Raw genomic sequence first — 13,350 nt, 5'->3', positions numbered from 1 at the left:
AATCAGTCTCCTTTGGGAACAAACACAGAAATCCCTGCATGCTGGGACTCATCGCCATAGATAATTTACAGTTCAGACATCACTAAACCCACCACTCTGCTCAGCCAGACTGAAATGGGAGAATGCCCGTTAGTTGTGATGGCATTAGAGAAACAGGAAGTTTCAGTCTTAGAGCCATTGTTCTGGACACACTAAGAAGGCAACAATTATAAATTGGCAGTAGCACCTGGAGGCCTCAGCCAAGAGCAGGATATCTTTGTGCTAAGCACTCTGTGTACTCATAGTGAAAGACAAATGCTGCCCCACAGACCTTACAATGGGAATAAATAGTCAAACAGAGGGTGGGAGAAATCTGGTATTATCCCCATTTTACAGCTGGTGAATTGAGGCACTGAGAGGTTAAATGACTTGCCCAACATCTTCCAGGACGTCTCTAGCAGAGCCAGGAATTGAACTCAGCCCACTTGAGTACCGTAAGCACAATGTCCTCTTTAAAGTGCTGTGGGCCCAGGGATTCCGTAACAGCTTGGGCTGAAACACATGCTCAGATAAAAAACAAAGCAAGACATTAAAACTGTCAGTCCGTGCTAGTAAACTTTATTTACAGTGTGCACCTGACCCCAGAAACAATCAACACACGCCTGTGATGTGCACGGTCTGGGCCGTAACCAGGGCGGGCCAAGTGGGGCAGCTGCCCAGGGTGCAAAGCCGGGGTGGGGGCGGAAAAATGTGTCAGAAAAATGACAAAACAAAACGATACAGGGCACAAATAGGCTTGCTCGTCCCAGGCCTAGTTACAGCTCCATACATGATAAGGATCCCACTGCGACTGAGCACTTCCTGCGTGCTGCCTGGGATTGCTGGCTTAGTCCAAGGTTCGGGACTGTGTTAGCACCTTGACAATGCTGTAGGCAGGGAAGGGTTTTCCATCCATGGGTTTGCAGTCTTCATGATCTCACTCCACTTGGCTTGGACAGAGTTTAATCAGTTTAATCACTAGAGGTGGGATACTCTTTCCTGGGGAAACTTCTGTAACCCTTTCCTCATCATGTTGACTCAGTTTTTCTTGGACGGGCTGATACTAGCCAAAGGAGAAACCATGAACTGAGCCTTCCCCAGCCTCTCTCCAGGTCACAGCCCAAAGGTGACCTGGCAAAGTGTACAATACATTAGCCTTGTGTTCTTTTACTGCTTCTTTATGATGGAGAAAGACGGTCTGAAAGGGTTTGTCATTGAAAAAAAAAATTCTGCTTTTCACAATTCAATTCAAGTCCTGTCTAGCTTGGAAAGATTCGATGGTGACAGGAGAACTTGCGAAATGATGAGATCGCAAAAGCCAAGAGAGCGAAAGCTGAGTACCTGAGTGGGTGAGACGAAGGAATGTCTAATCAGACTGTTTTGGGGGGTTTCGATGGGAGGATGGGGGTGGTTTTCAGGCATATTTAACTCCAATGACAAATTAACATTCTGAAGAAAGGCTGCCTTTGCCGCTAAAGATCAACACACCCAGCCCTTCGCTTCTGCTGTGAGAGCTCACACTATATATCCCTAAGGCCCCCCACACCCGTCAACAAAACCAGGGAGACCAGACATGACCGTCCTGAGATTTCTAAAGTACAAAACAAGCAGGAAAACTCGCTCTCCCTTTTTGCAATCATAAAGCAGCCAAAAAAGAGCAAAAGCTCCATTTAAAAAACTTCCTTTGCGCGTCATCTTTAAACTTCTGTCCTGGGGAACGAGGACAGCTCGCTCAGGTTTCAGGAAGACTATAAAGCTGGAACGTGAAGCTGCCCCTGGAGACAATGCACTGCTTTGGCAGGGGGCACTCACACTGCGTGCATGCTGATGCACTTTTTGCTGACTGAAAAAGAATGGGAAGAAACACGTGGGTGGATTCACAGATAGCTGTGCATAGACGTGCACACACAGAGCTTAAAGCCAGGCCCGGTGCCAGCCCCCCTGGTTTGACGGCAAGCCTTGCAATGTTCTGTATACACATGTACGGGTTTGCACAAATTTTGTTTCATTTTTGCCTTCCAGTTTAGCCCTGTTCTAAATGGCGGCCATCTCTCATCACTGTCAGCAGGGCCAAAGCCACAGGCTGCCCTCAGCAAGGTGGCTGCCATGTCCCTTTGACACTGCAGGTGAACAAACACCTTCAGTTCCCCCAGCAGGAATGGCCACCACCTCCCATTGCTCCCAGCGGGGAAGAAGCCAAGCTGCCCACAGGAGTGGGAGTGGCCATGTGAGGGTCAGGCTGGAGAATGTGGCAACCCGGGAATGGGGCTGCCAAAGGGGACAGGGAGGGAACGGTGCGGTGCCAGACTGAGGTGGGGTGTGGCTCAGGCGAATGTGGGGAAGTAGAGGGGAGCACGAATGCGGAAGCTGCCCATTAGGTAGGGAGGAGGATAGAATGGCAGCTCCCATGCCCCAGGGATCGGGAGGGGAAGTGGAGGCCCGGCTGAGCAGTGAGGGTGTCTTATGGGGTCATGTGTTGCAGGTTGGATTTTAGCCCTAATGGGGCCGGTGAGGGGGGAGCTTTCCCGGAAAGGTGAGACCCTCAGATAGTAGGTCTATGAACACTAGCCTGACTGATCATAAAATAGCTCCACACCCTTGGGGCTGGCCATGCCGGTGTCACCCCTCTGCAGTCAGCCATTCCTACCTGCCACACCCTGCTTGCTGCAGACCCTGACATGCTCCCCTCCCCAGCCCGGTGCCCAGCCCTCTAAGCACACACACCTCTGTTTGCATAGCCACAGCCTTTGAAAGTTCATTTCCTGGAGGGAGGGTGGGAGCCCTGGGCGCTGTTTACCTGCCTTCAGACCAGAGTTTGAGGCACAGGAAAGTTTCTCTGAGTCGCAGCATCATAACACACTAACTAGCCAGGACTCAGTAACCCAGCCTCAGCCCCAACCCCCGATGCTCCTTGGGCTTCCAGGGCCCAATCCAACACAGGTTGAAATCAATGCAAAGTCTCCCATTCGCTTCAGTGGGCTTTGGATTGGGATCCCCCCATTCCTGACCTCCCCGCCCTTCTGCGGCTCACTCACAGGTTGCTGTACACCCGGGCAACAGGCAGCACCTTCTGTCCCTTCCCCTCCCGACATGTCCTGCAAGGAACGCCCTGATTCCCTGCAGCAGCACCTGGGCCCCAGCGGTAGCCACCTGCAGCTCCTGGAGCAGCAGCCAAATCAAATACACACAGAAGCCCCTGGTACATGGACATGCCAAGAAGGCTAGGATGTGGGGGAAGAAATGCAAAACAGCTGAGGCCAAAGCAGTTCCCCCTGCGCGACGGGCAGCCCCGGTCCCTTCCCACTACTTCAGTGCTGATGGTTCCCACCGTACCCCCGAAGGTGCGCATGGCTGATAACACTCTGTTAGGCCGTACTGGTCATGAAGACCATCTTGGAGGAGTACACCAGGTCGACAATGTAGGCGATGAGGTTGAAGAAGGTGAGGAAGGTCACGCCCAGCCGTCTGTTCCAAAAGTGAAGGCTGTCACCTGAACTGGGTCTGGGGTTCCCTCTGAAGTTGAAGACGGGCCAGATGATGGCAGCCGTCAGGTACAGGAGTACAGCCAAGGCGTTGTAACCCACCAGGACTTTCTCCAAAGGGAAGGGAATGTAGGTGAGACACCGGCCGATGGTGAGGATGATGATGAACAGCGTGACAATGAAGCAGATGCTGTAGACAGCTATGCACCATAGCTGGCTGGGTTCGGTTTTATATGTCGTGGGTTTACTCACCAAGGAGAAGATAAGACAAGCCACGTAGGCTTCAAACACCTTCAGGAGGCCAGGGACAGTGGTGAGGAAGCTGCTCCTGTCTCCAGGCCTGGCTCGGGTCAGTCCAACCTCGATGGTGTAGGCAATGAAACAGACGCAGGACATGGCTGTAGTTGCTGCCTGATAAGCACATTTGTTGTCAGAGCAAATGTCGGTGATGAAGGTGGAAGGGTATATGATGGAAGAGGTGAAGATCATGAGCACCGCCAGCATGGCGAAGGCGCTGGTGAAGTCATCCCAGGACAGCGGCAGCTTCTCAGAAAAGCCAAACAGCTCCAGCACCACAATCAGCATGGACACCAAGAAGCAGAAGCACCAGGTGAACATGCACCAGGTCCCATAGGTTCCTTGGAACTGGCCGGAAGCAGCCGCCAGACTGAAGGCCGTGCAGGACAGGAAGATCTCAAAGAACCGGACAATCCCCACAGGGATGATCAAGGAGCGAAAATTCAGCTCGACGACTGGCATGATGCTCTGGGCATGAGAGAACCCCAGCAACCTGTGCCAACTGCAGCAGCCTTTGCCTCTCAAACTGCAGAGCCAGGTGGGAAGGCAAGAAATTCAGGCACCCTCGCCCACAAAGCTTGGCCCAGGCTGGCATGCACTAGGCGTGAAGGGCTGGAGCAGGTCTGGAAGGCTGTATTGTTAGAACAGAGTGTGAGGTGCCAATCTTGGGCACAGCCTACCTGCCCAGCTTGCAGCACCGCCCAAGTGAAACACCAGGGAGAGTGGATGCAATTGGAGTTTGCTCTTATCTGGGCAAAGGGGGTGGGACCCTGGTCCAGGGAGATGGAGCTAGGGAAGAAACACTTAATAAAATGGCCGATTATCTGACGCTCTGCCTGAGCCCAGCCTGGAGTGAGCAGGAGGGTCCCACTCACAGCACTGCTCCCCGGCTCTCTGCCTTGCACTGTGCTGGCTGGTGAAGGGCTTCTTCGGCATCGCGGGGAATGGCTGCCTGGCTTGCTCCTGGAGCTGAATTCCAGGAGGTGCCCCTGTGCTCCCTCTCGGCTCAGGGCAGGGCAGCAGCAGAGTAGATCATTCACAGGGGAGCTGGTTAAAGAGCAACTCGTGGTGTCGCTGCAGCTGACTGGTTCCTGGGAATTCTGTGTAACTAGATCGCCTGCCCCCTCCACTCACACGGTCATGCTCCAAAGCTTCTGTCCACACAGACTCACACCTCCCTGAGCCTGCTGCCCCCCCCCAGCCCCATGGGGTCCTTCACACCTGGGCGAGGTGCGCGTGTATGTGTGCGGGGCTCACAGGGCTGATTCAGATTTCACCCACGCTGGTGTAAATGAGGAGGCACTGCAATGAAGTCAACAGGGCTACACCACTGCACAGCTGGGGCCAGGGAGAATCAGGCCCTAGTACCTGGTAGCAAGTGTCAGTGGTACAAGGTGCCATGCGTTCACAATGGCTGCTCACCTCAGTGCTTCCCCCGCAAGCCGGTTCCCCTGAGCTGGGCTAGCAGCTGGCAGCCCACGTGCTTACCTTCTCTCTGTAAAGCAAAGGGGGGGTGCATGCCAGGAGGTTCCCACCTGCGCTGAAGGGAGGTGGAGACAGCGTGAGGCTGCGTTAAAGCCTGTGGCCCTCCAGAGAACGGGCGGTGCCATCCAGGAATGTGAAGATAGCTGGTGTTCTTTGCAGCTGGATGTGCTTGAGGCTAGAGGCGCTATGAAGCCAGGTCCTGAGCCTGCAGCTGGCTCCATGTAGGTGCCAGGGGTTGTGGGTGCAGGAGCGAGGCCCTGGGGTGTGTGTGGCAGGAGGCTGGATGATGCAGTAGCTGTTCCAGGTGAGACTGAGGAGGTTTGGGTGGAGTAGTGGCCCCAGGGGATTCAGCCCTGGAGCGATCCAGGCTGAGTTGGTGCTGACTGGCCCCCCTTTATCACCCTTGGGAGATCTCCTTGGCTCTCTTCCTCCTGCACTTTCATTGTAGGGCTAGGCCTAGGGCTGCTGGGGTATTGCACATCAGGAACTATTAACCCCTTCTCCCCCACAACTTGTAATCCCATGTAGTAAGAACTAGCAGGATGAGGCCTATTGCCTCAGCTACTGAGCAGAGGCTGTGAGTTGGGCGAGGACCTCATTCATCCTTCAGCAACAGCTTTGGCAGGTGACGTGAAAGGAAACCTGGCCCGAGCTGAGCTGGTGGGAACGGCTCTTTGCATAACCTAGTGCTTCACGCTCCTTTGGACGCTGGCCTAAGAACCTGACACGCCAGCCCCTTGTGGGGGAAACAGCCTTTGCTGTAGGAGGCTGCCCTTTGGCACACTCTGTCTGTGGGTTTGGTTTGCTCTGTGCTACTTGATGAATTTTGTTCCTCACAGCAGAGCAGGGTCCTCCTGGCTACTCCCTGTGTCCCAGTGGAGAAGGGACTAGTTCTTGAGATTGAAGCACAAGCCTGGGTGCAGGACTCCTGGGTTCCACCTACCTGCCTGCCTGCCCTCCACCCCATCCACATCCTGGGAGTTCCCAGCTGGTGCATTATAACATTGCTGGGCTCTGTCAAACACCTGTTGCATTCTACCCCCAGAGGTGGCGGCATTTCACTGCTGGATGACGGGATTCAGGTGATGTTTGCACATGCCTTGGTGGGGGCAGGGCTCCAGAATGTGTGAGGTTATTGCATCTGGGTTCCTGAGGGGTGGAGGGTGGTGAAAGGAGGAGAGCAGCATGCTCCTGGCGCAGGCAGTTGCATGTAAAATGGCCCCGATCCTGGGAACTCAGTGCTTGGGTAACCAGCTTGGGCACCTGGGGCCTGATTTCCAGAGGCGGGGCCGTGTGGCTGTGGCTCACCTTGCTATCAAGCTGCAGGTAAGGTACTCAGCCCCACTGAAAACCAGGCACAGGGGGTCACAGGTTGGCCTCCCAAATCAGTGGCTGTAGCATTCCTGGGTGGGAGCTCTCTCTGGCTAGGGGAGATGGAGACACCCAGTGAGCGGAGGGGCCCACTGGCTCATAGAACCTCTCCTTGCCCGCAGAGCTAGGGCAGATGTGATAAGCAGTGCTCGTCCCCGCTGGCACGCTGCTGGGAATGAGGAGCAAGCCAGGTGGAGGCGCAGGCTGGGGCAGGGCCAGACTCCTTCTCTGCTGTTTGCGAATAATTAACAGGGCCTGCCAGCGGCACAGTGCAGTGATTGGAGAGAAGAGGCTGGTGCTACCCCCAGAGCTGGGAATGTGGAGGAATGCAGCTCTGTAAAGGGCCCCACTGCTCTGGATGAAGGGAATGGCAGGACTAGGCCTGGCTTGTCCCTGTCCCCGTATTACCTCCCGCTTGCTAGTGGATTCAGCCTCTGGGAAGAGGTAGCCCCATTTTCCAGATAGACAACCTAGGTCCAAGGAGGGGACGAAGCCCCTTGGTAAGGTCGCCAAGCCAGGGACCGTTGCTTGGTGCCAGACCCCTGGGGTTTCCTCTCCGCAGTGAGCAAACAAGCTTTGCAGGGGCAGACTTCGCACTGTCCGCGCATTAACTGACCTACCAGAATTGCGGGCCAACCCCACGTTGGGACCCAGCCTAGAGCAGGGATTCACCCGAGAATAGTGGTGCAGAGTCTTACGCCCTCCTTCCTGGGGATCTCCTCTAGCCTGGAGGCCTAGCCTGTTCCCCAGGGCAGGCAGCGCAGTGGCTGGGGCTGGAGAGCCCCTAGCATGCTCCTGGTAACCCTGTGCAGCCCTTGTACTCCGGGGGAGCGGCAGGGGCTGGGCTGGTGGGAGCTGGTGTTTTTATGCCCTGGTGACCAGTCTGCAGTATTTTATACTCTCTTTAGCAACCAGTGATGGGCAGTGAAATGGGCCTGCAGCACGCTGGCAAAGGAGTGGTGGGACCATTTGGGGAGCTCCCAGCAGCACCATTCAGCCCCAGCTCCTGGCCAGCCCTAAATGGGCAGGGGGGTTGGGGTTGGAGGCAGGCTCTGCAGAGCCCCATGGGAGCGTATTAAGAGCTGCCAGGCAATGCAGGGAGCTGCCCTCCTTCCCACTCCTAGACAAACAGGTCCTGCATGGAGCTCTGCATTGGTGGCTTGCACATATAGCTGGGGCCAGCCGTGCCAGCTGGACAGTACCCACCACAAGGGCTCTGCTCTCAGCTGGGGACTCTAGGGCAATTATCCCAGACCCAATACTTTCGGCCAGCTGCCCTTACAGGTGCATTGGCCCCTGCTGGCAAGAGGTGGGGAGCAGAGCCTTGCAGCCCGAGGGGCCAGCCTGCAAGGGCTGGGTTCGGATTGGGTCTGCTCACTCCTCCTGCCCGGGGGGTCAGGGAGGCAGCAGCCATGTGTCCCGCTCCTGCCAGCTGCCACCAACTCACTGTGCCGATGCCATGCGGAGTGAGTGTGCTGAGGAGCCCACAGCACCCACAGTGCAGCGGGGGGGTTGGGGCTGGCAGGAATGGGGCATGCAGCAGCCTGCTGTGTTGATCCCACGGGCAAGGCAGCTGGAGACGGTTCATGGGTATGCGGTGTGGGGAGCCCCCTCAGGTCTGAGCCCCAAGGACAAGGGGGCAGGGACAGGGGCAGGGGTGAAAAGGACTCGACTCACTCTTGGGCTGGGTGGGGTCAGCTGTGCCTGAGCAGACCTCTAGGAAGGTGGGGCTAGGGAGCAGGGTGGGGGAATGGCCCAGGGGAGCTGGCTGGAGGGCCCTGTGGAGAAGGCGTCTGGCAGCGTGGGCCGCTCCAGGCTGGCCAGGGCATAGCCCCAGCTGACCACTGCTGATTCCTCTCTTCCTGTGAGGGGCTGGCTGCAGCCTTCCCTGTCGGGCTCGAGGCACTTGGCCTGTTGGGGACCTTAGTCTGGCTGATGCCCCAGGCAGAGCACAGCTGGGTCGGGATGGGGGGAGAGGGGACTCTCTGACTGGAAGGAGTCTCAAGAGCCCCACTGCTCATTCCCTCTCAGTGGCAACGGCTCAGGGCCCCCAGGCCTTTTTAGCCTCTAGCTCCCCTCTGGGGAAAGGCCAAGGGTCCCTGCGGGGAAGGGGGTCCAAACAGGGATGGGTTAGGCATAGACGCACAGGCGGCAGGAAGGGGACCCTGGCTGAAGCACTGTACATGGGGCCGGGGTGGGAACAACTCTGCATGGCTCCCTTCACTGTGGGGGGATGAACAGGGGGGACACCAGGCCAAGGTTGCAGGGGGATCTTTAATGTGTGACCAGAGCCTGCAGCGAGAGAACGAGCCCCAGCCCCAGCTTTTCAGAGGAGAGTAAATGGCCAAGCACCGCCCGCCCTGCGGGCTGGGGGGATTCCCCTGTGATACCCCTTGCTCCTCCTGCTGCCTGGAGCTCAGCCCCAGCCCTGGCCCTCCCACCAATACCTCTCCCCCTGGCTGGGACAGCCTGCATCCATCTCCCCACCCCCCCGGGCTTTTCCCAGCCCATGTGTGTTTTGAACACACAGTGCTGGTGACTCTGCCCAATGGGCAGTCGGTTGGGCCTCCGTCCCTCTCTGCTATTCCCCAAACCTTAGCACTGCCCACCCCACCTTTTCCCTAACCCTGTGGGGCAGCTACAGGCTCTAGCCCTCTGTAGGATGGGTCATTCCACGAGGATCGAGAATCCGAGAGCGATTCCACAAGGCTGTCCCCTAAGGGCATAGGAGAGGCTGGCTGGCTGGGTACCTCCATCTCCCAGAGCTTTGCTCGCCCCCAGCAGGAAGGGCTGGCTCTGCCTCCCCAGCCCCAGAGCTCCCTCTACCCCACAGCAGGAAGGACTAGCTCTGCCCCTCTCACCCCAGGCCCCCTCTGCCCCACAGCATGCGGGGCAGTGTTCTACTCCAGTCCCCCCTCGTTGGGGGATGCAGGCACAGGGACTCCCAAAGGAGCTGGAGGCTCAGGGCAGCAGCCGACGTGGGGAAGACCAGGAGGGGAGGCTGTTCTCAGCAGCGCAGGCCTGAGGCTGCCCCAGTCCTGGGGACAACGGCATGAGGTGGGAAAGGCCCTGTGCCAACACACCTTCCTGTGGGTGCGTCGCGGGGGGTCAGGCCCACTGGCTCCAGACTGTGCCTCTTTGGTAGGGCAGGGCTCCCTCCAGAACTGGGGCATGCTTGTCGGGGCAGAGGTACACGGGGTGCATGTGCCAGGAACCTACGAGCTCCATGCAAAGTCGCCAAGGGGGACGGGCGTCGGGGAAGCAGGAGGAACGGATGGGGAGCAGTGGGGCCCTTGAGGCCGCGCCTGGCACGGCCCCCCAGGAGTCACTCCTTGCTTAAGGCTGTTGCATGGCTGGAAGGTGTTGGTGCATCGGCAGAGTCAGTGTCTGGCCCAGCACTAGGGCACTTGGGCAGGGCAGTGAGAACAGAGGAGCTCTGTCCACGGGGTGGGGATCTCAGCTCCTCCCCCCTTCAGCCAGTCTGTGGGCGCTGTCTGGGAGGAGGACGCCCTGCTCTCACTGCTCAGAGGTTGCTCTCCACCTCGTCCTTCCCCAGCAGCCTGTTGACGGGGCTCAGCGCCAGCTGGTTGCTCTCGTTGAGCCGCTGCACGCGGTAGCTCTCATAATGCACATTGTGGGTGATGTCCTTGAGATCCTGCAGGTGGGAACTGGGGCGGGTGGAAAGTGAGAGTTAGGAGGGTAAAGGGGCAGGAAGAACAGCTCCAGCCAGGCCCTAGGCCCTGCAGCCAGAGGCCCCCAAATAGGCTAAGCTTGTGCTTTAAAAGCCATCCCACTATGAGGGGCTCCAGCCCCCTCCCTCTCCCTCCAGTAGCACCACCCCCTCTGCCAGTCCCCCAAGGGCTGCCCTCACTGTCCCATGGCTTCCCCTCCAGGACCCCAGCCCAATCCTGCACTCCCTGCTGAGTGACCCAACCCCAACAGCTTTCCCTGGCAGTGGAGGGTGCTGAGCCCCGCACAGGGATGGGCTCCCAGCTGGGGCCAGGCCCTCCCCAACCCTACCCTGCGTGCCTGGGGCTGTACCCCTCTCCCTGTGCGTTAGGGGGGTGGGCCGAGCCGGGCATCTCACCGGATGAGCAGGTCTCGGAGCAGGGGGAATTCACAGTGCGCTGGGTTCTCCACTGAAAAACAAGACACAGACTAGTTGTAGACCCTACCACCCTGGTGGAGAACGGGAGTGACTCAGATGCCCAAGGAATGCATTCAAAGCCACCCTGGTCAGAGCAGCACCCCATGTCCTGCCACCATCCCATCCCCCGCCTTGTCTTTTAGCTGCATCTTGTCCACTCTGTCCCTTACTGGGAGACTAGATCCTGCCCTCAGAGGAACCTTGGAGCCCTTCACTCCTGCTGGGGAACTGCAAGGAGGCAGGTGGTCACTAGGGGGCAGCAGGCTCCTATGTATGTGCACTGGGTAAACGGCAAGGGGTCGGGGAGGGCGGGAAGGCAGGGGCGACATCCAGGCAGCTGCAATCTCAACAGAACAGCGGCATCCCTGTGTTCAAAAGAGCAGCCCAACTCCAGGGTGCTACGTCTAGGCAGCAGCCAAAGCATGGTGCTCCATGAGGCCTGCCCGGATGGACTGGGCACAGCAACGGGACCCCAACAAGCACTGCAGGGGGACCCAGGAACAGCCCCGGTTTGCATGTCTCTGTTGGGGATCTAGTCATGTCTGAGGGTTGCACGTGTGTTCGTACGTGGAGGCGTGTGTCTGTGGGGCTGCTCCTGGGGGTAGCTATGCGTCCAGTGGTGTTCAGAGACTTTGCATGTGCAGTGAGAGTCTGGATATGTGAGTGACAGGGAGCACTCACCGTGCGTGCACGTACAGGGGTTGTGAACAGGGGGGGAGGTGGGGAAGCCCTGCGATAATACAAATAAATACACAGTAGCACACGTATGATGGCTACACATGGGTATACCCGCTGACAAACACCTGTCGGGGAGGGTCTAGGTTTCCTTGGTCCTGCCTCAGCGCAGGGGGCTGGACTAATCGGCCGCTCGAGGTCCCTTCCAGCCCATGTCTTTCATATTACGTGTGTCCCCCGGCACAGTTCCACACACACAGCGCGTGCTTAGGGGCTCATGTGTGTCAGCCTGGCTTTGCATGGGTGTGGGAGCGCCAGGCCAGCTCCCCCCTGCAGCCGTGCCAGTCCCCTCCACGCACGGCGAGACGCTGGCGAGCTCTCCCTCTGGCACGGAGCAGCAGCTGGGAGCCTTCAGCCAGCGTTCTGACGGGTTACCTGGCAGCGCCGTGGCCGCACGGTTCCAGCTGTCTTTGATAAATGAAGAGGCCCTTGGTAACGCGCTCCAGAGAAGCTCTTCCCAGGCCCCAGCTGACCCCCAGCACCAGCCAGGCGCAGGTGCAAGGGCTCACAAGGGGAAAGGGCTTGAGGCTACAGCAACTGCTTGGGATGAGGGGGAGGACGGGTGGTTCCGTTGCTCAGACTGCAGGAGCGCAGGCATGGCAGAGCACCACAGCGTCCCTGCCTGCGGATGAGGCCCATGGAGCCCAGCACACCCTACACACACGGTGCTGGAGGGTGGCGGAAAGCTCAGGGCCGTCTGGCAGATATAACGGGCCACGTTCCCGCTGGCGTCATTGTGACCAGCTCAGCAGGCTGCCCCCAGGGTGACCCGAGGGCAGCGTATGTCCTGTCTGTGCTGGCTGCGAGGGATGGGCTCGGTGCTGCACACGCTTCACCCCAGCTCTGCCAACAGGCTCTCAGCAGAGACTGCGGATCCCTGGCGCCAGGGAGCAGCACAGCTCCAGAGTGGAGTGGGCAGGGCCCAGACAGGCTCCAGCTGCCCCAGCTCCCCACTGGGCCCCTCTGCACCCCATGGGTCTCTTGGGGCGGAGCTCCCCGCTGCACGGGCTGCATCAGTGCTCAGGAGGATACCTGCTTGCTGCACTTCCCTGGGTGCGGGCAGAGGCCCTGCGTGTCAGGTTTATTGCAGCCCAGGTGTGATGCTGGGAGGGGCGCTTGCTGCAGGTGCCAGGTATCACAGCAGCCTGGCAGATCGCTGGGAGCGAGAGGTGAAGGCAGTGGTGTGATCACAGCTGCATCCCACAGATGCTGGGCAGCGTTACAGGAGCGGAAGGGGGCTTAGCACAGGAGAGTTCCTAGAGCAAGCACGGCGTGTCGGAGCTCTGGGGAGGGTCCCAGCCGCTTGGCAGTCTGCCCACTGCCCCAACACTCACGCACACAGGCCCCAGGACGGGGGCTGAAGGGCCTGACTAGGGATGTACGGGCAGGATGGGCCAGTCCGAAACTTTGCCCCACTCTAAGAAGTTTGGGCCCCTTTCCTTAACCCTCATCCACTCCTTCCGCCCCAATGCCAGCCCTGGGGGTCAGGGCAGGACCAGAAACCCTCAATACCAAGAGCCAGGCTGTTGCTGCTGAGTGCCCTCTACCTGAGCCCTTGCTCACTGCTGGGTCACAGCCTACTCTCAGGGCCAAAGGAAACCTTCTGGCCTGGAGGAGGAGCTGGCCTGGAAAGGCGGCCCATTCAGTGGGCCCGGGAAGGAGCTGGGAGGACAGCTGGAGCTGGCTTTGGACACAAGGGCACCATTGGGCACAGGGCTCCAGAAGCCTGCCGAAAACAGCAGGGGCTGGGAGTGCAGATGCAAGAGGAGCGATATGCCGGAGAACCCAACTTCACCAGGGTGTAACCAGGCCCCT

At 58.5% G+C, this 13,350-nt stretch overlaps 1 protein-coding gene and 1 pseudogene across 2 annotated transcripts in view; both read right to left on the bottom strand.

Annotated features, from left to right (window-relative positions):
* Positions 1–575: 575 nt before the first annotated feature.
* On the bottom strand, positions 576–8,770 carry LOC311527878 (myeloid-associated differentiation marker pseudogene; annotated as a pseudogene). The gene has a single exon. The product of its transcript is annotated as a myeloid-associated differentiation marker pseudogene (transcript).
* Positions 8,771–8,908: 138 nt separating this feature from the next.
* The window catches only part of SEPTIN12 (septin 12), a 67,903-nt gene continuing 63,461 nt past the window's right edge, over positions 8,909–13,350 (bottom strand). The window contains exons 10-11 of the mRNA XM_084642277.1: positions 10,741–10,792; positions 8,909–10,321 (exon numbers count right to left, since the gene is read on the bottom strand). Coding sequence (XP_084498403.1) covers positions 10,177–10,321; positions 10,741–10,792 — 197 coding nt within the window. The 3' untranslated portion in view covers positions 8,909–10,176. The remainder of the gene's footprint in view (positions 10,322–10,740; positions 10,793–13,350) is intronic.

The sequence above is a fragment of the Lepidochelys olivacea genome (genome assembly GCF_965140295.1).
Source record: "Lepidochelys olivacea isolate rLepOli2 genome assembly, chromosome: 10".
Taxonomy (NCBI): Eukaryota; Metazoa; Chordata; order Testudines; family Cheloniidae; genus Lepidochelys; species Lepidochelys olivacea.
This window is presented reverse-complemented; position numbering and strand designations above follow the sequence as displayed.